General features: G+C 41.8%; 1 protein-coding gene across 3 annotated transcripts in view; it reads left to right on the top strand.

Moving 5' to 3' along the window:
- The window catches only part of efna4 (ephrin A4), a 35471-nt gene extending 11366 nt beyond the window's left edge, over positions 1-24105 (top strand). The window contains exons 2-5 of one of the 3 annotated variants that reach the window (XM_030749150.1): positions 8330-8628; positions 15390-15458; positions 21602-21628; positions 22260-24105. In XM_030749150.1, the coding sequence (XP_030605010.1) occupies positions 8330-8628; positions 15390-15458; positions 21602-21628; positions 22260-22336 (472 nt within the window). In that variant the 3' untranslated portion in view covers positions 22337-24105. Of the gene's footprint in view, positions 1-8329; positions 8629-15389; positions 15459-21601; positions 21629-22253 lie in introns of all 3 variants that reach the window. The other 2 variants (XM_030749149.1, XM_030749151.1) reach the window with 2 other exon arrangements.
- The last annotated feature ends 1655 nt before the right edge of the window (positions 24106-25760 follow it).

Here is a 25760-nt window from a genome sequence, read left to right as displayed (position 1 = left end):
CAGAGCACACAAATGGGAAAGAGAGTGTCTACAGCATCAGAAGTGTGACCCACTTAGTAAATGATGGATTCTCAAAGCCAAGTCTGATTTATTGGCTGAGTGTGTGTGTTTTATGAGCGCCCTTTTCACTGTATTGAGCGCATCTGAGTGAATGTGTGTCTATGTGTGCATGCGTTGTATGGGGTGTCGCTTGCATGTCCTCCTTAACCCACTTACACAGGTGGGCTGAAAGACCTGGGGCGCATGTAAGTGTAGTTAAGTATAGTTAAATAATAGATGAGACTGTAGAGCTGGAAGGAAGAGAAGAAATCAGGCACAAACTTACAAAGTATTGTTTTAACCATGTCTGTTATGCACCATGAGAGATTACATCAACGGTAGACTTCATCTCGTGGAAAACAAAAAACAAAAAAACTCTGAGTTAACATAACTCCAAACACTGCTACAAAAATGGGTCACATTTGATTGAATGCCAATTTATAGCATTTGATTTCCATAAAATTGGCGTGGAAACAAAACCTTTCTATAAAATTTCAAAGCGGCTGTCACCTTCAGAGTTGTCAAATCGTCTTTGGCCAGCATGCTAAGGAATTCATTATTTATTTATTTGTCATTCAAAGGGGCAACAGAAACTCAGAAGGTATGACAGCCAATGGATGCAGACGGTGATGACTAGAGAGCCCAAGTTAAAACTAACCAACTTAAGGATTCATTCTCATTACTCCAAGCTGATGGCTTTAAACCATTGTGCCAGCAACAGGAAATCCCAAATATTGTGTGTGTGTGTGTGTGTGTGTGTGTGTGTGTGTGTGTGTGTGTGTGTGTGTGTGTGTGTGTGTGTGTGTGTGTAAATATACAGAAAAAAGTAGCAAATTGTCAGATTGAAAGAGCTTCAACCAGACAAAATGTCATATTTTAGCCTTAAAAAATTACAGTAAGTTATAATTATTTTTCTGCTGATCATCTAATTGTGTCTAAACAAATATTTATAAAGCAGTTTAAGAGATACTTTTTCTTCCTTTTATTTCTTTGAATCGGTTAAAAAGCTCGCCAAGTTGCCATTTTACAGTTGACCATAGTGTCTATTGGCATGGCAACCCTGGTAACTCAGTGCAACAAACCTTTTTATAGTCTATTTACTCAACTTTAACATGAACGTTTCTGAATATAGATGGATCAGTCTGCTCTGGAACTGTGCAAATCTGAAGGGCCCAGCCGGCATTACATAAATATTAGACACATGATGTTGACACAGCAGATGAGCCCAGCTGCCACTTTGTAGCAATACGCTTTGATAGATTTTATAAATAGTTTGAATCATGGGTCTTGGTGTCCACCCATCATAGTTGTCATTGTCCCCCACCTCTCCCCATATGTCAGTCCTGTCAGCGTCTCAGCGGTGAGGTACTGTAGCTAGTTTATGTGTCTGAGCCTGGCACCTGTACAAATCAGCCCTGTATTTATTCTGCAGCTCCATTTAGACTGCAGAAACATGGAGAGCACTCATTACTCTGAGGTTTAGGCTGTCCAACCGAGAGATGCAGGAAAAGGACGGATAGAACGAAGGATGGATGGGTGGGGCGTTGGCTTGGAACCAGTCCCAGCTCCGGATTGGTGGTTGTCCTAGCAACGGCACGACTGACCTTATTTGCCCCCCTTTTTACACCCCCTTTTTGTACGTGCACTCCACTTTCGCCCGCGCACATTTCTTCAGCCGCACACACAGTTTCACCATCACTCTTCTCTTCATGAGAACTCAAACTCTCCATCTTCTGCTCCTTTTCTTCCTTACACTAATCTTAAAAGTGTAGCCACTGCCGCTCAGAGAAGGTGAGAGAGCCAACTCAGACTTTTAGCTGCTGCAGTGCTGGTGGGTATATCGAGGCAACATTTCGGCATACACTGTTTCTAGCCAAACGGCGAAAATAAAAAAGACCCATAGACTGCCGGACTGCACTCTTGGCCATTTATGTTGTAGACGGTAATTTCATACCTCAAAGAAAAAAAAATCACTGGAAAGCTTATTTTAGGATCAGACTGGACCACACATGGTGAGTTGTGCCTATGTATGAGAGAGCTCTGTCACAGAAGGGGATGATGGTTTCTGCAGACATCCTGCCATATCAAAATGGTTCCGATGAATTGGTTTCCATACTGATGGGTCCTGTGGGCCTGAATTGGGCAATTTTCCTCAGCTCTGCTGGCCATAGCTGTACATCCTGTTGTGCTGCTGAGTCCAACAGAACAGACACATATACACACACCGAAGAGAACCTTTTCCTTTAACAGGCAGAAAATAGGCTCTGTCTTTTCTTGAGGCTGAGAATCCTATAGGCCTGAAGCAGCAAGCGTGTGTGTGTTTGTGTATCTGTGTATTCTATCAGTGTTTGGGAATTGATAGGAAATGTGGGTCCATGAGGCAACCTGCTGATTCACACAGTTTGAATGAGGAGTGGAGTGGTGTGAATACCCTGTGCCTTCTGGTCATTTAATGGAGCCTGGAGGGCAGGAAAGGTGCAACCAATCACTTCATCTAGTTTACCTACACATACACACCCACAGCTATCGTGGCCAGTGTTTATGGATCGTACTTATGTCCATGCGCAACGCCCTGTGTGTGTGTGTGTGTGTGTGTGTGTGTGTGTGTGTGTGTGTGTGTGTGTGTGTGTGTGTGTGTAGATGGATCTCTCTATCCTTTTTCAGGACAAAAACTTTTTGTCTGGGTGATGACACAGGAGTTCCCCAGTAAATGTTGAGCAGAGGTGGGAAGCCACCCAGATCCTAATGCATATTAATGCAAAAGTGAGCGCTCATAACTTGCATGTGAAGATAAAACAGACAGGAGAGGGGTAAACATATCAGGAAAGTTCACACGGCACTCACATTTGGAGATTAGGAGCTGCAGAGAAGCAAAAGGTCTGGTGATGAGGAGAGAAACACTTCCTGCTGACCTTGAACAAAGCAGAGACGCACAAACACTCACACACTTATGGAGAGGGATGCCAAACAGGAAAGGGTAGATAAGCACAGCAGCTTATTTCCCTTAAGTCTCTCTTTTCTCTCTGTAAGGAGTGGTTGATCAGGCTTTGGCCACAGTTTGATGACACTGAGAATCTAAAGAGGACGGGTTTGAAGAGTCTTGAGGATGTGGGGTGGGAGGAGGGTTGTAAAAGGATTTTTGAGCCAGCTGGGCAGGCGGGGTTGTGGGGGGCACAGATGGTCAGAGGTGGGGGGTGACATCCTTGTTTGTGCGCATTGAGGGGAGTAAGTACCAGGTTAGACACAACACTGGTGTTTGGGCTCTGGATGCAGTAAGGCTTTGTGTGGGCATGGAGGGGGGCACAGCTTTGTAAATGGGGGGGGGGGGGGGGGGGGGGGGGTAGCCTCATTCTGTTCTTATGCATGTATGTAGAGAGTAATCGAGCAGGAGAAAGGGACATGGTGAACAAGAAGGTTAGAACATTGCAAATTCTTACAAAAAAGTATTGTGTGTCAAAGTGCTTAACACAAATGCAGCTGGATCTGCTTGAGTTTCTTCAAGAAGTTTAACCTCGCAGGCTTCTTCACTTCTAACTGACTGGTGGGGACTCCCAGGCATCCTCCAAACCAGTTAGTTAGAACTGAAGTTCATTTTTAGTACTTAGGAATAACCTACCATGACCCGGCTGACTGATAATCTCCACAGAAGAGTCGTGATTCGTGGTTTTCCTTTTGAAAGTAGGATAGCCTGTGGAGTAGGAGGTAACTGGAGCTTTGCAGACCTCAAGGAAAAACTCTTTAGTTATTGCCTCATTCCCTTTTCTCTGCTGCACTGTCTCTGGGCTCTTTTTGTCATGATTTATCTCATACTTTGCATCAGTTAAATTGCACATCTTTTCCTCCTATCTTGAAAATGGTTTTAGGTATGCTCACCTTTAGTTCTTTTCAAGGTCTTCTGTAATCACACCAGTCTAGTAATGCTTAATTACAACTTAATAATTATTTGTGAGTCAGTGCCTGGTTATTACCATTTAGTAAGACTGTATGTCTTTCTGAAACAGGTGGGGATTAGCCCTAGGCTGCATGTAGACGATGAACATAACCAAAGAGGTCTACGGACTTACATATTGGAATTTCAAGTCTTTATTTATTTATTTATTTACTTATTTTATTTAGTTTTTTATTGGGCCTGGGGTGGTGGTTGTTGTTTTTTGTTTTTGAAAACTGGCAAGCATAAAGTAGATTGGGCTGCAAAATGGATGGCATTGCATGCTCATATATTAGTAATTTGTTTGTTTTTTATCTTTGTTTGTGTGTGTGTGGGGGGGGTAGTTTGTTTTGTTTTATTGAATATTTTGCTCACTATTATAAAGAACGTAGGTTTAATGCACTTGTGCATTGGCTCAGTCCATCTTTTATATACAGCCTATGGGTTGGTTAAATATTGGGTAGCTGGGTGGGCTAAGTTGCTGTGGCTGGTGGGAGAACTGGTAATGTGCTTCCATATTTCAGGCAATGCAGCCTGCTAAGCAAGCTGTGTGTCATTGACACCGGTGTCAAAATTGACTTCAAACTCTGTAGTTAATGGAACAGTTTATGCTACAGCAGAGTAGAGTTGCATTAAATTTTATGGTGCAATAACCAATATGACTCTGTGGGTTCCCATTCCGTCCAAGGTTATGAGTGGCACAATTTTTGTGTTAAATTTCATTAACACTGAATATTAATTAAATACTATGACGGTCATTACAGGGTGTGTTTTTTTTTAATACTGTTTTATTCATTTTTTCATGGCTCACCTTGCATGGACTCTTTTTTTAATCATAACATGATTCCCATCCATCTCGTAATGCACAAAGAAAAGAAATACATTACATCTGTTACTACAGCATCCAGCACAAAAGCTGGAACTGTGTCATACTATGCCAGGCCAAGCTAGGGTGACCATGGCGTACTGTGCCCAGTCAGCATAGTGCCCAAAATTAACAGTCATCCTGCTGCGATTGACCACAGAAGGAGTGAGGCTAGACCAAGCCTTCTGGCCTCCTATTGTCACCTGAAGGAACCAATAGGCTTTTACTGTGGGCTTTGTTTATTTAAACTACTTCGCACACACACTGTACATATTTCCTGCATTTATTTGGGATGCATAATACAGTGTAAGCATGTTATTAGCATTTTCATTGTGGTAGAATATTTGTATCCCTGGTGTTTATGTGAAGTACTTTCATTAAGTGCTTTAGTGTGTTTAGGATGCACAGTATGCAGCTGCGGTGCGTGATCGAGTATCCATTCTATATTCCTGAAACTGTGTTGCAAGATTGTTGCTCCTTTTAATTATTCTCTCATATTAAAGGATCAAAGGTCTCTGCCACAGTGAACTCCCTGCATTTCATTATTATTGCACACACACACACACTTTTGCCTTTGTCTGCACACATTTACATGAACACATCTGCAGGATGTCAGCTATGTTCAGTTTTTCAATTTTGCATGAGATTTCCTGTGATTATAACGGGATAAATGCTGGAATTTTCAAGTTCTTCACTGAAGACCCCAGCATGTTATTTTTGATTCAGCTTCTCTGTGAGGTTTTTCTTTATCAACCACAAGCTTGCACCAGTCCTCAGAAGGGTGTCATTGATCTCCCTGTGGCATGAGGGACTGAGCATGTTTTATTCTCCTGAAGTACTTTCATGTCCTGGTGCTTGTGAACATGTGTTTGTGTGTGTATTCCCACCAACGTGTGCCAAAATGCAGTGAGTGTGTATGGTATTCTGTGTCTTTTCCCTCTCCCTCTGGACCCAGCCAATCCTCTGTGTTGCTTCCATAGGATTCTTCTACTGATAGGCTGCTTCAGCGCTCTCTTCTATGACACCCACAGCTCCGCAGTGCTCCCATGATGCCCCTGTGCTGTCACCACTCTGCTGCATGGTGGTTGGCAGGAGGGGAAGATGCTGAGTGTAATTAGGGTGTACCCAAGCCTACTAGGACCAGAGAGGGGGAGGAAAGGGAGGAAGGAAAGGAATCTGGGAGAAAGAGGGCTGACAGCTTGACATCAGTACAGCACACCGACTCTGTAATTGCTGGCATGCATATGGTGCAACCCAAGGTTGGAAGGTTGTGTGGGGTAGGGAGTGGGGTAATATGGGATAGAGAGAAGTCAAAAATAGTAGGAAAAATGGAGGGGAATGCAGCCTCTGAAGCAAAAGATGGAGAATGAGTTCATGTCATCCAGAGCGGAGAACAGCGGGTGAGGATGTGGGGTAGAAGCAGGGAGTAGTGGAGCTTTGGGTGGGGGATATAGGACCTAAGCAATGCAGGAGAAGCTTGAGGTGAATGAAATGTATAGCAGGGGGTGCAGCATGTTGACACAGCACACGTCTATTATTACATGCACATACACGCACACACCTGCACACACGCTTCCACAGATGGTGCACCTAAGTAAACATTTCTCTGCCTCAGAGGGCCTTTAAACATCACCACAGGTAGTATCAAGAGTAAATATAGTGTTTTGCTTGTGTTTATATGCTTTTGTGCGTTAGTGTTCTCTTAACCAGAAAATTCAAGTCCTTTTTTTTTAGCTGTAATTAGCACACACACAGGTAATAGAGCTATCGGGCATGGCTACACACACACACACACACACACATTCGGGATATTGATCAGGAGAGAGTGTGTGTGTGTGTCCTGAGCGAGGGATCCTGATCGATGGTGTCCTGTCCTGTGGATAGATTGCCAATTCTGCACGGTAGCTATTGAGCAGGAAGCAGCTTTGGTGAGATTTGCCTCCAGGGTCTCACCTGCATCCCCAAGACACACACACACACATACACACACCTTTCTTCTTCTCTGGTCTCACACAGAAATGCACACCCACTGGACACACATTCAGGTTCAGAGTTAACACAGCGCTTATTTCTATTCTGCTTTTTGAGCTTTCGCCTCCTTCTCTCTGACGGTCTTGTCATTTCTCCTCTCATTGCTCCATCCATCTTTGATACTCTCTGCAGATTTGTTGGACGTCTCAGTCTCCTGCTTCCTGTCATTTCTATCTATTTCATTTCAGCTTGCATCACTTCTGTCTCATCTCCACACTGATTTCTTGCTCTTATTTATTCTTTTGGTCTACTCTCTGTCCGCCTACTTAACTTGAGAGTACTCTGCCATGCACCACCACCATCCCCTCCCCATTCCACGCTCCTTTTCTCTCCCATGTTCCCCTTCACTGACTCCCAGCACTCCTTCCTCTCTCCTCCGCTCTGTCACCCCTCTATAAAGACTCCCACTGATGGACCTCAACCTTCTGCCCAAACCACATTCTGCCCCTCATTCTTTTCTCCTGCACTCCATGCGAAGAGGAGACCAATTAAAGTCCGTCTCCTCTCTTCTTCCACTCCGTTGTTCTTCTCGCTGTGTGTCTGCACTCACACTCTCTGGGGTCACTAATTAAAACACTTTACTTTTCTCTTTACTCCACTTTTTGCACCTGTATGTCCAACTTTTTCCTTTGGCTTCTTTTTAAAAAATGTTTTGTTCCAGCTTTGCTTCGGCCTGTCTCGACAACTTTCTTTTCACCAACCTCCTTCTGTCTGCCTTTGGGCCCCCTCTCATGTCTCTTCATCACTCACAGGCCTTTTCTCCATTTGTCACACGTTTCTCTCTCATTTCTTGTCTCCCGCTTTGTCCTTTCATGCTGTTATTCATGAGGTCTTATGATATCTTTATGTTAAATTAACATCTCTTACTTTGTCCTACATCTACTTCCCTCTGTCTTTTTCTCATACTCTCTTTCACATATTAGCTTGTACATGGGAAACTCTTTATACTGCAGCTGACAGGAAGTCAGAATCCTCGCTCTGAAAGATCGCACATTATGCAACTCTTCTGTCCTAATGATGCTGTCTTGTCCAGAGTTGTTGTTATGCCAAAATTCAGTCAGCCTTGACTGACATGGTTGTACATGCACATGCACTTACGTTTGTACACACATCTATCTGTCTATCTGTACTGTGTAGTGGGAGAGCGGAAAGCAGAGGGAGTCAAGTTTATTTTACGCTGAACTCCCCTCAGTGGTCTTAATTAGCATGTGAGGAATTGTTGCTTTCTCTATCTGACATTCAACATCTTTGCTGGTCTAAAAAAATAAAATGTGCTTGTAGCAATGTGGTATTTAAAATCCCAATGCATTCTTGTATTTAAAAGCCACAAATTTTGTTTTATCTGCCTCTGCCTGTGGTCTGCCCCCCCCCCCCCCCTTCCACACACACACACTCACACTTTCAGTCATGTATCAATCTCTAATTGCTACGTAAAATATTAATGCCGTTGTCGTTCTTCCTTCTAGGTTAACAGCAGGTGATCTGTCTGTCCAGCTGAAATTCAATGATTACCTGGACATCTACTGCCCCCACTACCCCAACAGGGAGGCTATGGGTCATGAGCATCCAGAGACCCTGGCCCTCTACCTGGTCGGAGAGGAGTCATTCCAAGGCTGTGTGGAGACCAGAGGGGCCATCAAGAGGTGGGAGTGCAACACCCCTTTTGCTCCATTTGGACCAGTACGCTTCTCTGAGAAGATCCAAAGGTTCACGCCCTTCTCGCTGGGGTTTGAGTTTCTGCCAGGGAGACACTACTACTACAGCTGTGAGTAGATGATGTGTATGTTTCTGTGTGTTAGGAGAGGTGAGCCAGAGTCAAACATGTCACAGCTGGAGCTCAGTATTTTCTGAAAATTACTGACACCGGCATGAGCACTATAACTGAGTTCTGATGATCATTCATTTGACAGATATGCCTAATAAATCTTTTTTTTTTTAAATTCAGCAGCTATACAAAAGTCTGGTTTAGGAGATATCTGATCATCAAATATCAAACAGCTCTTGGTATGCAACAATTTTGAAGCTCAGACTCATGTCAGACAGGTGGGACTGCAAATTTTTAGTCATTTGTTACGATGACTCTTGTGACTTTTCAGAAAAATAAAAATAATAAAAACTGTTTACAGTAAACAAGCTTGAATTTGATTAAATTTGGACTTTTGCAGGAAAAAAAAGAACAACTAGAGACCAGGCCAGATCATTAGTGCAATCTAAAGCATTTAATATTTAAATCAAATATATTAAGTAAATGTTAACTCATATTAATATTGAAATATTTAAGATTTAGCATGCAACAAGCCTGGAATCATTAGAGTTAATCAGTTACCAATGGTTCATTTCAGGGCATTTCAGCGCTACAAGGGACACATCAGGAGTATTGATATGGTCCTAATATTGGTGCCCAGCTCTTGTCACAAGATTATTTAAATGTGGCTAAATAGTATATGTTTTTGGTGTCCATAATCTGTGATCATTTAATGAAAAATGTCTTTAAGTGAAACGATGAATATTCACTCGGGCTCCTTACACTGGCACCCCAATAAAACAGCCACAAAAGAGAGAGAAAAAAAGTAAATATTTAATGTTTCAGTTCATCATTCTATGCAAAGACACCTGTGTGGGAGATGGTGTGGTAGCCAGAAAGCCGTACATTTTTAAAGGATAAAACGGTTCACTGTATCCTAAGTCAGCATGTTTTTACGAGGCCCAGAGTGTTGGCAAACTGCAGCTTTCTGAATGTCATTAATGTTATCCATAAATTCATGCTGAATGACATTAATATGATGTTTTCATAAACCTGTAGGCTGTTGCACAATTTAAGTGATGGCTTCTCTGTGACATCCTCCTGCAATCCTCTCCCCTCACTCATTTATTTCAAACCACTGGAGGGAAAAAAAAAGGGAGGGAGAGATACAGAAGGTGGCTTGGTGGCTGTAAAATCAGTTGACTTTTTTTTTTTTTTGCTTTTTACAACTTTTGGTGTAAGTCCAAGAGGGGGAGGGCATGAAACCAAAGCAGAGAATGAAAGAGTCAAGTGAATGCATAGTATGGAAGGGTGACAACAAAGAGACAGAGGGACAGCAAAGTGTAGGAGGAAGAAATCGAGATCAATACACGATGACAGTGAGGGAGAAAAAAGGCAGGCAGAGAAGCAGACAGAGGTAGAGAAGCGTGGAAGAGTGACAGAGGGAGAAAAAGAGCAAAAGATGGACACAGTCTCACAGCACAGGAAGGGTGGGGGAGAAAGGGATGGAAGGATGGATGAGTGGAACCCAAATGGGAGAGAGAAAAGTGGGAAGAACAAAAGTGATGGAGAAAAGGGATGGATGGAAACGAGGAAAACGAAAGAATCTTTACATAAATTACTGCTGCGGTCTGAGGGACAATGAAGCATTGTGAGGCTATGAGACACACTCACACACACTTATGTATGTACACACATGCACACTGGGCTATTGTGGTTGTTCATGCCAGTTCACAGAAAAGCAACAATAGATCTTACCCCCTGGTTGGGCCACATCGGGCTCCGAGCGATTGTGCGTGTTTTGTCCACATCAAAGATAAGGCGTAAAGTTGGTCCAAATGTCTGGCTCTGGGGTGTGTGCACTGAATGGGCCTGCAGCACCGGAGACTGCATAATGGCATTAGCCTGGGAGAGCAGTACAATGGTATTAGAAAGACTAATGGCATTAGTTGGCTGAGTCTGAGCTGGGTTCAGCTTGTCTCTCCCACAGACTATGACAGTGACAACCCACTGTCTCTTGGTCTTTGCCCTAATGCTCACCCTGCTGACCAACACCCATTAGGTCTCCATGTCTAGATCCCCAAAAACAGGAAACACCTTGACATCCTCTGATAGTCAGCTGTTCCCAGCACTGAACAATTTAAGGCCATAGTAATGGTGGCAAAGACAGCTTAGAACAACAGCTTTCACTGCTTTCACAACAATCACAAGGCATTTGCACATAAATGAAACTCGGGCAAATAAACAAAGAACTTGACATTTGGAGAGTCAAGAGTAAATGATTACAAATAGGAAAACACAGTAAATGCATAAACATACTACAAAGGTTTTTAACACTGCGAACTGATTCAGTGAGAGCCTAGTGCTAGGTGTACAGCAAATATCTATCATAAAATGGGAATACAACTCTATCAGACAGTTGCTAACGTTTTAATAGATAGTGTTCCACATTTATTTTTCGCCGCTTAACAAAGAGACCAGAGTATGTAAATTCATCTGGGCCCTCAAAAACCAGAATGAAAACAGCATTGCTAATAACAAACAACGAGGTGCTGAGATTTTGGTCCATACTGCAGAGGTGGGAAGTAACGAAGTACAAATACTTCGTTACTGTACTTAAGTAGATTTTTTAGGTATCTGTACTTTACTTGAGTATTTATTTTTCTGAGTACTTTTTACTTTTACTCCCTACATTTTTACACAAGTATCGGTACTTTCTACTTCTTACATTTTCAAAACAGACTCGTTACTTTTTAACACGTCAGGGAGAAGTTTGCGTTTTCGGTCAGTGCGCCGTCAGTCATCAAGCGATCTGAGCCGGAGGAATATTAACATATAAGAGACAATCGTACTGGCGTATCCTCCATCACCGGGGCTTATCGGGTACAAAGGGATTAAATACACAAACCCATGTAATTAATGGATAATTTATAGCGCTATAATCAGGGGTCACAGCGGGCCGGACCGAATCCGAGAGTTATGCTCGCGGCACATAAACAGCTTAGCTAGCGCTACTGAAGAGGAGCGAGCATGAAGAGAGTAACGTCTGGCAGGTAAATGCAACGTTTTTAAATGCTCAACAAATATCAGCAAACACACAAAGTGTGTGCAGTTTGTCACACAGTGTGTCTGCTAGCTAAAAGAAGAGCTGCTGCATTTCAGGGAGAGAAAAGAGAGAGAAGTTCACTCAGAGATGGAGAAAGAGGACAGGAGAGGAAGAAGAGAGGTTAGATTTAAAGGTAAGGAGTGCAAAACAAACTGAAGTATGCTGACTTTGTGTTATTCAAAGATTCTATGAAAATGCTGCAGTTTAGTGTTTAATAAATAGGTTAGTTTGTTGTACTGTATTTACAGTAAAGCTCTGTGTTGGACTGGAGCACAGTGTTTGTGTTCATGGTCAGAGTTACAGGTTACATCAGTGCAGCAGAGATGAGTTTGAATCAAAGCTGCTGATGCTGAGATTCATTCACTGAATCCAACATTTCTACAGCCTGTATGCTGTCAGTGTAGGGGATGGAGATCAGCTCAGAGAGCTGTGAAATACTGGGTTACATCTTTGTGAGTTCAGTTCATCCACACAGAGCAGTAAACCTCAGAGCAGCAGCAGCAGGTCAGCTGATCACAGCCTGCACACCAACATCATTTACTGGAGCTCACAATAGAAAGCTGTGATTCTTCTCCCCATGCAGAGCCACTACAGCTGATCTTAGGGTTCCTCCACCTTCTGAATCCCACTGTAACCCCTGAGTATCCTCATGTTTGTGTTTAGGTGGAGGCACAGTCACCCTCTACTATGGAGGACACAGAGAATAGAGCTGTGTTTAAATTCCCTTTCACAGTTTGTGATTCAAGCTGAGTACATTCATTAGAATTAAAATTTAGATGGAATAACGTTTGTGTTCTCATGTATTATTTTATATATTACAATAATATATAATAAGGTTCAGTTAGCTTTACACAAAAACAGCAGGTAGAAACGTCCTCCAAAGAGCTACTTTTACTTTCTTATTTTGAGTAAATTTCAGAGCCTGTACTTTTTTACTTTTACTTAAGTAAAGAAGTTGAACCAGTACTTCGACTTTTACCAAAGTATTTTTTAACACAAGTACTTGTACTTCTACTTAAGTACAGAATGTCAGTACTTTTGCCACCTCTGCCATACTGACAAGCTGGCATCACACAGTTGCTGCAGATTTGTCAGCTGTTCATCCATGATGTGAATCTCCTGTTCGACCGCATTCCAGAGGTGCGCCGTCGGATTGAGATCTGGTGACTGTGGAGGCCTTTTGATTACAGTGAACTCACTGTTATTTTCAAGAAACCAGTTTGAGATGATTTGAGCTTTGTGACATGGCACGGCATCCTGCTAGAAGCAACACTCAGAAGATGAGTACACTGGTCATAAAGGGATGGGCATGATGAGCAACAATACTCATGTAGGCTGTGGCATTTAAACAATGCTTAGTTGGTACCAAGGGACACAAAGTGTGCAAAGAAAACATCCTGCACATCATTACACCACCAGCAGCCAGTATGCTTTCATATTTACACCAAATTCTGTCCCTACCATCCAAATGTTGCAGCGGAAATCGAGAATCTTCCAACTAAGCAACATTTTTTTCAGTCATCTGTTGTCCATTTTTGGTGAGCCTGTGTGAAGCCTCAGTTTCTCGTTCTTAGCTGACAGGAGTGCTTTAGGGTTTTACGTGATGTGCATTGCATATTTTGATTATAGCAAATGTTTTTTTGGGGGTTGAGTTATTGTTGCCCAGCCATTCTCCTCTGACCTCTGACATCAACAAGGTAGTTTCACCCAGAGAACTGCCGCTCACTGGATATTCTTTTTCCTCTGTTAACCCTAGAGATGGTTGTGTGGAAGAATCCCAGAAAATCAGCAGTTTCTGAGACACTTAGACCAGCCTGTCTGGCACCAACAATCACGCCACATTGAAAGCCACTTAAATCGCCTTTCTTCCCCATTCTGATGCCTGGTTTGAACTTCAGCATCTATGAGCCTACATGCCTAAATGGGTTGAGTTGCTGCCATGTGATTGACTGGCCATTTGCGTTAGCGTGCAGTTGAACAGGTGTACCTAAGAAAGTAGCCAGTGAATATAGATGGATCTATTAAGTTTACTGGAGTCAGAGATACCACTTCATTCATTCCTATGAAGGCTGCTTAGGTAGCGTTTATGCACCCACAATTTTTCCACCAGCTTTCTGACACATTAATGTTCTTCTCCAGTCAGTCCTCACAAAAAGCATCCACCAGTTGAGCCAGCTGACATCCTGTTGGCTTGCAGCACACATTATGATTAAAATAACCACAATACTGTTACTGTAACAAAAATATAATTGGACCATTTGTGTATCAAATTCTGGTGCTCAAACTGGTAAATTTGTGCTGCGTGTGATGGTCAAAATTTTTTTGACCATTCTAGCTGGGAAAATTTATTTTTGGGCCTGTGTGTGTAATGATGAATATGATGAATAAATATGAATAGATGCAGAAATTTTGTTCTTTCAGCTTGGCTGGGACCTCAAAATCGCAGCTCAGCAGCAGTTCTGTGGATGTGATAAATGACAATGAAATGGGTTTTAAATAGATAAACTTTTACTCACAGTTAAATGTCTCAACAGCTTTTAAAAGAGCTCTGAAATCTAAATATGACCGCTCACATGTCCAAAGTATACAGCTAGAGCACCTGTTACCAGATTCTGGATCCTGGCAGCTGTAAGTAGAACTTCAGCATAACATATTTGATGTTTCAGAAAAGAGTAATTAACATTTAGTGTTAACACAGGACATGAATGAGGATTTTTAGTTGCTCAGTTCACTTGAATGCGCTTGTGTAGGTGTAGTTATATTTAATCTCTAGCTATGCTCAGATGCTTGTTAATCTATTATCATTTCTGAGAGCCTCTTCAGTTATAATGTTTTTTTGGGAAAGGCTTCTCCTCTTGAACGTAAGAGTGCATGTAAGACAGATTTTATAACCACTTTAACTTTAAGGTAAATTTGGGAAACAGAGCTCTGGGTCTTTGTAATAGCAATCATAACACTTTTCTGCTGTGAAAAGTTGAAATAGATACTTGGTGAAAAGTCCTATTATGCAAGCACAGTGCAGCAATATTTTTCATTAACTTAGGTCCATTTTCTCCCAGGACTTGCTGCATCTTATCAGTTGAAAGTGTCGATTCAAAGTGAGACAAACTGTTGGTAATTGTGCACTCGGCCTGCGTGTTGGGTCTTTGTTGAATTTGCAGCTTTTTTTATTCAAAGATAAAACCCTTTAAATGCAGTTTCCAAACATATTTGTCTTCCAAAAAGCAGCATCGGAGTGGCAGGTAATACCGCTGATGTTTGCCTGTGTTCCCATGTGAGCCGTAATGTGAATGGATCGGAAGTGTTGCATTCTGTAATGGTTGCACTCTCGATTGCGTTGTATTGCTTTTATTTAGTTGTGTAGATGAGTGTGATAAATACACACAGGGGGGGGTTTTGTTTTGTTTTGTATTTTTACACAGATATCGTGAGTTATTGATATGGTTAAAACAGAGAAATAACCTTTCTGTTCTTTAGCTTTTCTTGTCTTGTCATATGGATTTTTCAGCAGGCACACAGGTGTTCTCTAATAGTGCTTTTTTTGTTGTTGTTTTGGCAGAATTTCATTCAGCATGTACTAATTACTTTTCCATTTTTTTTATATTAGCATCCTGCGCGCTAATTGTTGGATTTATTAAGCGCGAAGCTTACACCTTCTTTTTCTCGTTCTTTCCAGCTCTACCCACAGATGAAGGCCCGCCTCTGCCATGTATGAAGTTGCGCGTCACAGTGTGCTGTGCGCCCAGTGAGTACACTCCTCTTTTCATCTGTTGTTTCTTTCATGCTCCCCCTTTGTACACCAAGACACTCTTTTCTCACATCTCTGCTACGCAGGCTGTTATAGCATGATGTTTAAACTGCTGCTTATCCCCGCTAATGTACCTTCTGCTTTCTCCTCTCTTTTTTTTTTTGGAGGTTCTGTGTTATAATCACTGGAACTAAATGTACAATATATTGCCAAAAGTATTCGCTTGCCTGCCTTCACACACGCATGAATTTGAGTGACATCCCATTCTTAATCCACAGGGTTTAATATGATGTTGGCCCACCCTTTGCAGCTATAACAGCTTCAACTCTTCTGGGAAGGCTTTCCACAAGGTTTAGGAGTGTTTATGGGGATTTCTGACCATTCTTCCACAAACCCCATTCGTGAGGTCAGACACTGATGTTGGTCTGGCTTGCAGTTTCCACTCAGATTCATCTAAAAGGTGTTCTGTCGGGTTGGGTTCACTGTGCATTGCACTTGGTGATGTAAATCTTGGATGCAGCTGCTCGGCCATGGAAACCCATTCCATGAAGCTCTCTGTTCACTGTTCTTGAGCTAATCTGAAGGCCACGCGAAGTTTGAAGGTCCATAGCGATTGATTCTGCAGAAAGTCGGTGACCTCTGCGCACTATGCACCTTAGCATTCGCTAAGCCCACGCTGTGATTTTGCATGGTGTGCAACTTCATGGCTCAGTTGCTGTCATTCCCAGTCGCTTCCCCTTTGTTATAATACAGCTGACTGTGGAATATTTAGTAGTGAGGAATTTTCACGACCGAACTTGTTGCACAGGTGGCATCCTATCACGGTACCACGCTGGAATTCACTGAACGCCTGAAAGTGTGACCCATTCTTTCACAAATGTTTGTAGAAGCAGTCTGCATGCTTAGGTCCTTGGTTTGATACACCTGTGGCCATGGAAGTGACTGGAACTCCTGAATTCAATGATTTGGATGTGTGAGTGAATACTTTTGGCAATATAGTGTATCTTTACTCTCCAAAATGTTTATTGTTACTTGTAAAATGAGACTACATGAATGTCACTCTCTATATCACACCAGTTTTTAAGCCTAATTGGATTGAGAGTTTCCTCTAAAACACATTTCACCCCTGCCCTCTCTCTTTTTTTTTTTAACTACCTTCCTCATTCTCTCTCAATCACTCTGTCCCCATCTGAAATTCTCAGAGTTGATCTAATCCAGAGCCCGCCTGGAGTAATGTTAGTCTTCCAGTCCAGTGAGCTGCCCATTCCGGTTGGGAATGTTGCCCAGTCACAGTGGGAATCCTTGTACAGTTGTCAGTGTGTGTGCGTGGGAGCATTTCTATGTGTACTACCAAAGTGTGCTTTTTTGTTTTGTTTTGTTTTGTTTTGGTGGGTTTCTGCATCCATGAGCCTTTGCGTGCATTCTTTGGGAGTTTAATTTGTACGTGTGTGTGTGTGTGTGTGTGTGTGTGCGTGTGTGTGTGTGTGTTACCCCCTACATGCGTGTCTCAGACGCCCGTCCCAGTTCCCATCCCAGTGTTATCTGCAGGGGGTTTGTTGTGCTAACACGCACTGTACTAAAGAAACTGGTTGTGCGGTTGTCTAATCAATCAGTGTTGACTAAATTCATCAGTTTGGAAAAAAAAACAAAAAAAACAATTAAAGTGGAATAAAAAGAGCTCCAGTCATCTCAGAATGATTCTCACCGTCCTGGTGATACAGGGAGTAATTTGCTGCGTTATTACCAGAATGAAGGCTGATGACTTTTTTTATATGCTAATTATCCTGCTGTCATTAATTAGAAATACCACAGATTGTTGTTCAGTGAGAAAATGTTAATGTAGTCCCGACCTTCTGACAGTAATTCCCTGATCAGCCTGTCTGAGCCAAAAATAATCAAAATATTTGAAATCACCTGGATAGTGCATGCTGGGAGAAGAGAGGGCACACTTGACTTTACTGTAAAAAATATGTATTTACTTCACAGTAGAAAGACTTCTCCTTCAAAGATACACATACATCAGTGTACTGTTCCTTTTCTCTCTTTTTATTTTTTTTTTGTTCCCTCTCAGCCTCTCATCCTATTTCTTAACCAAAACTAATCCCGACTAAATTTCAGGATCTCCGTCGCCTTGTCTTTGACTCCCCCCTCTACTCCAACCTCCTGCTCTTTCTTTCTTCAGTCTTCTGTCATTCCTGAAGTGGCACTAATCCCCCCCTTCTCTCTGTCTCCTCAGCTCTCTCCTCCCTTCCTCATTTTTTATGATCTTTCGCTACTGGAGCAAAACTAATCTAGGCACCATCCATGGCAGTGTCTTACACCCCACCCCACCCCCACCCCAGCCCCATCCCACCTCCTCCAGCTTTCCTGTGTTCTATCTCTTTGTTGTATCTCCATATCTACTCTACAGTTATTCACCGACTCCCCGTCTTTCTGTTTCTCTCCTCCGCTCCATCTCTGTCGTGCACATGCTGTGCGGCGAGTGCGTTGGGATGAGTATGCACGAGGCCAGCGAGATGGGAGCAAATTAGATGGATGAGAGAGGAGATGAAGGAGAGTTGTAGGATCTCTCTCTCTGTCTTTGGCTGTCCATTAGTGGCGGTTTACCACAGCTGTTTTTGTGTTGTTCCCTGTGGTAACACCTCACATATTCCCTGGTTCCTTCCTGCTCAGGTTCCCTTTTATCTGACAGGTAGCATGGCAGCAGGGCACACAGTGCCTTTATACTCAGAGTGTTTGTGTGTGTGTGTGTGTGTGTGTGTGTGGCCGCTGGTGATGGCAGCTCCTGTCCTTCAGCTACATCTCTTATCTAAACTTCAAAACATACACCTCCATCCCTCCTTCTCTTTTTACAGAAAGCAGCCCATATAATTAAAAGTTCGATACGGGGTTGCCCCTGTTTGGTGTTTGAATTAATTATCGGCGCACACACACACACACACACACACACACACACACACACACACACACACACACACACACACACACACACACACACACACCAAACAACACACTGCCTCACATCGGTCTGAAGGACAGAGTGGTGACAGTGAGAGAGCCCATCAGGTACGCTGTCATTGCTTCAAGGTCAGCTACCACTCTCCGGTCCCTCGATCTCCTCTCCAGTGTGTGAATGTGTGTTTACCGCCTTAATTTAACCAAAGAACACAACAAACTAAGCAGGGCAGATTCATTGACACAGGAGGCTCCTAATGATGCTCCGTGCACGTCTCTCCGTCATGTTGTTTCCCTAACTTGTTTTTTGTGTCGTATTATAAAACATTCTTTGGGCTCTTTAGGCTTTGGTTATGAATTTCAGCACAGTGATGTGTATGATGATGTGATGTTTAATTGAGCAAAACTGTCAGGAGTCACACAAGAGAGAGGGCTTTGTTGCATCAGAAAACACAGCTCTGAATCGGCATCAGCAGACTGCTGTTGTGTGAAATCTGTGGCGCCCTGCAGCCCTCAATTGCACCTTTCATTGGCTCGCTTCGCCTTTTACTCACTGTATTCACCTTTTTTTTTTATATGTTGCAACTTTTCCTTAAAACTCCTCCTGTTGTGTTTATCTCTTGTTCTCCTTGTCACTCTGCCTCTTTGCCTTTCTGTTTTTCAGCCATCCTACTGTGAGAAACCATTACAGACCAACTCTCCTCTCTCTCTAATTGATTCCCTTTCTCTCTCTGTCTCTCTTCCCTTTTTTTTTCCTGTCGTTCTCCCGCTGTGAGCAGTCCGTTACATTCATTTCAGTTTACAGAGCTTCACCATTTTCCCCACTTTCTTTCTCCTTTTCTCCATCCATTTTTTTTTCTAATTTCTTACTTCAGTGCCCTCCTTAACCCCCGCCACTCTCTCAAATACCTTTGTACCCTCTGAACTCATTATACTCAGGGACAAAACTCGAACAGCGACGTGCACAAACCGCTTGCCCAGCCGAGCTCTCTCGGATCCCGAACTCCGGACTCGAAATGGACTTTCTCCGTCTTCATCGATTTGCGCGTTTCGTTATTCTTTCACAATTTTATTTTGTTTTTAGTTAAACGATTAAAAATCAGAGTTGGTTAACGTTACCTCCTGCTTGTGTAAAATGGCGGCATAAGAGGAGAGGTGGGATGGTGGAACACTGTCTGTCTCTGCAGTGGGGCGTTATGCTGACTGAAGAACACACACGCATTTCCACCGCCATACACACGCATTCACTTAACCATGGGTTGTGCATGTACAGTTACACATGCAGCTTGTTTCTGACTGCAGTGCAGAGAGGGCACTCTCCTTGCAGTCACGCCACCACGGACACCATTTTGCAGTGGGGGCTCGCCATGACCAAAATTATGATGTTGACAAGAACGAACTTTCGCACAAACGATGTGATTAAAGTCAGGTCAAAATACACGTATCAAATGCATCGGGGTGTAAACGAGGCAAATTTTCTTTTCCAACTGCGGCGCAGAGTTACACACAACGCTAACTGTTACAGTTTTCTTCGTTAAATACAGGTTTTATTTTAAAAAGTTTAAAAAAAAAAAAACTGCAATGAATACGTTTTTTGCATGCGTAATGTTCACGTATATAAAGATACCCAATATCTTCACTGTGCAACTTGAAGGGACGCAAATGAGTAGCTAATCTATGGTCCTTTAAATGCATTAAAATGTTTAACTGTAGACATTTTAAATTAAAAATTTCTCAATTTTTTTTTAAAAATGTTTTATGCAGTGCAGAAAGCCAGTTTAAGCAGGAACTCTTTTATTCTTGTCTGCTTGCTTTGATTTTTTTTTTTTTTCCCCGCAGTTTCTCACACACAGACACACACATACACACACAAGCGCTGTACAAGGCCCAGACCTTTAATGCTTTGTTAACCCCTAGATGTTCACTATTTGTACAGAAATAATGTAGCATAGCAGTCACAGAGGGGGAGACTATGGGATGTGAATTGTTGTTAGTTATCCTGCCATCATTGATACACACTCTGCCTTTGTGTGTGTGTGTGTGTGTGTGTGTGTGTGTGTGTGTGTGTGTGTGTGTGTGTGTGTGTGTGTGTGTGTGTGTGTGTGTGTGTGTGTGTGTGTGTGTGTGTGCCGTGCAGGTATTATGCATGTTGTGGGGACCGAAATCTGCAGTCACTTTATGAGGACAGGTCTTCCATATAGGCACACGAGCAGTTAAGTTAGGGTTGTGTCAATGTCACAATGTCTTGGACACACGACTGTGTGAATGCTTGCGTGTTTGTGTGTCTTATGAGCTTTCAGGGTTGCAGAGTCTGAGGTTGGTTCAAGGCCATAGATCGATTTAATAACACCTGCAATTGTGCAAGCTCATCCTCATTTCCTGACCTCTGTCCTCTCTCGCTGGTATTATATGGCACTTCTCTATATGGAGAGATATTTTTTTAACAGTTTTTAGCCCCACTACCTGTATTTTTTTTTTTTTATCCCTTTCCCCTGCCTTTCTTTAAGCCCTCCCTATTCCTGCATCATAGCATCTTTCCATTCTTCCCTCCATTATTTCCTTTCAGTCCCCCTCCTGCTGAGAAAGTGACGCCCAGACACAAACAGCCTCTTATCCCGTCTCTTTCTCTCCCTCCCTTTTCTCTCTGTCTGACCTTGTTTCAATCTTTCCAACCTTCTTTTTTTTTTTTTTTTTTTTTCGCTGTACTTTCTCACTCGAGTCTCCGCTGCTCTCCCTTTCATCTTCTGTCCACTTCTTGGTTTCGCTCTGTCATTTTGAATTTTCTTTTATTTTTTTTTCTCCCCCTCTTTTTCATTTCCTGTATCCCCTCTGTATAATCTTGATCATTCTTACTCTTTCTAATTTACATAACACTATCTTTTCCTGTTGCCGTGCTTCTCAAGCTCTTTTTTTATCCGACCTTTAAAAGAATTTGCATAGGGGACATATTTAGGGTTGCACAGCCAGTCAGTACTCATTTTTCATGGCGTTAGTCTTTGAGTAATGGTAAATACCTTCCCCTGGTCATTTGTCTGTTTCCTGCTCCTCTTGTTCCACAAAGCAGCAGCTTTATTGAGAAAGTTAAGCATGCAAAAATGACTAATCAGCAACTTGTTTCTTTGCCTCAACTTTATCTAAATCTTCTCTCTCCCACCCCCACCCCCCATCCCGCTTGCTTATTACAGCATCAGAGGGTTCAAAACAAAAACAAGGTGAGATGCAATGTCTTAAACTCGATTTACTTACAACCCTATAAATCTTTCTGCTCTATGTGCAAGCTTACACGGTTATCAGCCAGGTCGCACCTCTGTTTTCTCTCATTTAGTGCAATGTCCGTACATGCTTTAACATTAAGATAACTGAGTCAAAAGAAATAGAACAGAAGTGATCGCTGAATTAATGGACATTGATGTGTTGCTTTACCAGCCTCCACTTGGCTGGGAAGTTTCCACAAAGAGATTTTAACCAGTTCAGCCACAAGGGCATTAGTGACTTGCAGTGCTGATGTTAGGTGACAAGATGTAAAACACAATCAGTGCTCCAGTTTGACCTAAAAGTGTTTAATGGGGTTAGGGTCAGGGCTTTGTTTAAGCCAGTCGAGTTCATCCAGCCCTGCTCAGAAAACCCAGAGGCTTCTCCAAACTGTTGCTATTAATCTGGAGGCCAGTTGTTACACAAATTAACACTGTATCCCGTCACTGTTTAGATTTCCCTTAATCAGCGGGTTTAAGCTCAGATCTTGACAAACAGATTTGGATAGATTTCTGTCCAGATACATTTGGCCATATGTTGTGCACCAGATGAAGATTTTCATGCAGATTTCCATCTCTGTTTCAGAAACAGTACCTCTAAGTAGCGTTTCCTCACCGAGGACAGCTTCACTTCCGCTCCTCCTCATCGTCCTCCTGCTGACTACCTGAACTGTCCGTCCTCATCACCGACCTCACACCTGTTCTCCGTGGGATTGGGGCGTACAAGTACGCAATGCAGTCTGCACTCAGTGAATCACACAATGCCATATTTCCTAAGCTATTGCAAAATGACACTTAATACCCTGTGGCTGTTTACCTGTGAAAATCTGGAAAGAATCCGATGTCTTCTCCAAAATGGGGCCACAGTGACTCAGGAACTGACACTCTGAATCACAGTGATTCATTTCTTGTTATTTTCCTTTCCTGCCTGTTGTGTAAATAATACCGTGAAAATCACTTCTACAGCTAGGGCTGGTGGTAAGTCCTATCCCAGTCTGATTTCAGAAGAACAATGAGTCCGTCCGGACTTGTACCAACAAAGTTTTTCTTTGTTCTCATTTTCTTCTTGCTGTGTTGTGTTTACTTCTTTATGAGAACCTGACTCCAGTTGAAAAGTGGCCAAATAAACAAATACTACTGTACTTAGCGGCTCAGGTTGGAGGTCAGTCAGTTAGCTGGCGACTTCTTTACTTCACTCTGACATGCTGTACCTTAACTGCCTCGTTTCTGATCTGATCGAGATAAACGTGCTCTACTTTTTTTTTTTTACTAATTAGATTTTGAAACTAAAGGCATTTTTAGGAGGAACTGGGGAATATTCTGGAAGAGTGAGGCTGGGCTCCTGCGCCCCCTGCTGGCATTAAACTGGTTGTACTGGAGTTGAACTGGGTTGACCAGAAACCCAGAAACTGGACACTAGAATCTGGTGCTGTATGTTAATAATGGGACCTGGGACAGAGTTTGTCCTCACTGACTTGCCACCCAGCTGTTCTGCGTCTGCACCCTTAAAAAGCAGAACAGAGAGGTTTATGGGTAGCTGGAGAGCATCAGCTCATCTCACTCCGCCGAGCAAGACTGTGGAGGCTGATTGGTTGATTCTCCTGTTGGTCTACCAGGTGTGCAGACATGCACACAAACCATTTGTCCTTTTGTTGTTTTGTTTTTTTACACAAGATGTTTCCTTTTGGCTTTTTTGCTTATAGTTAATATATTCTGCTAAAATAAGATATGTTAACTATATAATACATGTTTTAGTGAGAACTTACCTTTTTATTTAACAGCAAAAATCTGACAAAAAAAAAAACAATGATTTTCCATATATATGTGTATTTACCGATACGTGTATTTTCAGTATGCTCTGCTATGATGTAGTTTCTCAAATTAAATGGTTTAATTGTTGTTTATTTCTCTTTGTTTTCCTTTTTTTTCTTTTAAAAGGAGCACTTCCAAATTATAGACACGGATTTAAAAAATCATAACAAATTAAAAATTCATTTATTTTTCAGATTAGAGATTTTTAAATTAGAAAAGACATAGGTGTGTATTTTTTCCTTCAAATTAAATTAAGGTTATATATTTATTAAGTCACATAATTATCTCCAAATATTTGAGTGACTTGTGTTAGAAAAATCAAAAGTTTAATTGTACACTTTATCCTAGCTTTAAAAAAAAAAAACATGACATTGTTAGCACTTAATATATTTTTTCCTTAAATATTTGAGTGTCAAAATGCTGTAAATTACACCAATCATGTTATTGTTTTTGTTTTAATGTTCATTTCCTAAAGGGGCGACAAATAACCCTGCTCAGTGAAGTAGTCATGTACCTACTACTAGTACTTTGTTGTAAGTGTTTCTCTGTGTGTTCTGCTTTCACATTTTAGTGAAGAATGTAGCTTCTTCTGTGAAGAACCAACTGCAATCTGAGCCTTTTTCATGTGGCTGAACAACGAAATAAATACGATTGCATTTAAATGGGTTGAGTAGATGATTATTTTTCTTTTGAATATATTGATGTGTTTATGTATCCACAAGTCTCAGTGACAACACACACACACATGCACGTGTTATTATTTGCAGGACACACTCATTCAGTGTAATACACCAGAGTATAAAGATAAGGAGACTTCGGGGACTTGAAATGACCTTGTGGTATAAGAGGCTGTTGTAATGTGAGTAACCTAGTGGAATATCGAGCTGAGTTTTTATCTGTGGGGGCCAAAGCCTGATAAGATTCAGGTACCCAATAGACTCCAGGTATTAATAGACTCTGTAGCATCATTGCCAATACATCGACCTTAAAGTAGTTATTTTCAGTCAGGGCCGAGGTTGATTCTTGCCCAAAGGGAGATGTTTCTGTTTTGTGTTTTTAAATACAAAGGTGTTCAACCAAATAAGCTGTAAATGCATTTCCATTTATATAGGCTGTAATATAGAATGTCTTGTGAAGCTAGGAAGGCAATTTCCTGGATAATGGGGCTAATGCTCCTATTTCATGGTTTATGATCTCTTCTGATGACATGTTTGGTACTGTTGAGGCATGTTGTTGTGAAGTGGCTTTGATTTTGACCTTCACATTCCAGAGCTCATGTTTGTAGTTTTAATTCTTTTTAACCATTGTGAATGATGAAGTAAGCATGCTCAAATTGGCAGAAAGGGAAATATGCTTTTAGGGTGGTGTAAAAGGAAAAGGACTTTAAAAGCAGTAACACTTATGTGTGTGTGTTGTGAGTTAAACTGTATGGATGTTTATTCCAGCACAGGCATGCACAGACCAAAAGCTTTCATGTAATAGTTTTTACCTTTTGATTCTTTGATTTAAAACCTGAAATACTGCAACGATTTTATCAAATCAAGCATTTCTGATATTTTATTCCTTCCTTGTCTTGTTGTGTGTTGATATGCTAAAGCTGGCATCGAACTGAACCTCCAAAAAACAAACTTCATAATTGTAGGCAGATGTTGCCGTATTATATAAATTTAGAAGATCGTAAAAATCCCACGTCAAAGTTTCCTCCGAGGTTTCCTGGAATGGCTGCGTTCATAAATGGTTTGTGCAGTGGCAAATTTAGTTTTTAGCAATGTCTGACAAAAAATAAAAATAAATTAAAAAATACATGCTACATATCCATAATTCAGATCTCCACAAATAACGCTGTAATTGCCAAGTATGGAATTTCGACACTGCAGATGCTGTTGCTACACATCGGCCTATGTTTGATTCCAACTCGGCTGAATAATGAGGCTCGGCTTGTTGGTGCTGGTTACATATTTAGAAATTGTGTGGTTACATTTTAGTTACTCAGTTCAGGGCATTTTTTTAAGGGCACAATCTTGTTTTTTACTTACATTTTTTGGTATATAGATTATATTGAATATTCTTTTCCAAGAGTACCCTGAATATTTTTTTTTAGTAAAATCATGTCTTTCATAGAAGATCCTGTAATGTTTTCCTATTTGGAGAATGCTTTGGGAGAATGCTTTTCAGAGCCTCTCAGCATGTAATCAACACTTTGACGATGCATATTTCGCATTTTTCAGAACCAAGGTGAACTGAGATGAGAGGAGAAGGCTTGGCCTCCTGAATATATAAG

Source organism: Archocentrus centrarchus, chromosome 16 (genome assembly GCF_007364275.1).
Source record: "Archocentrus centrarchus isolate MPI-CPG fArcCen1 chromosome 16, fArcCen1, whole genome shotgun sequence".
Lineage (NCBI taxonomy): Eukaryota > Metazoa > Chordata > Actinopteri > Cichliformes > Cichlidae > Archocentrus > Archocentrus centrarchus.
This window is presented reverse-complemented; position numbering and strand designations above follow the sequence as displayed.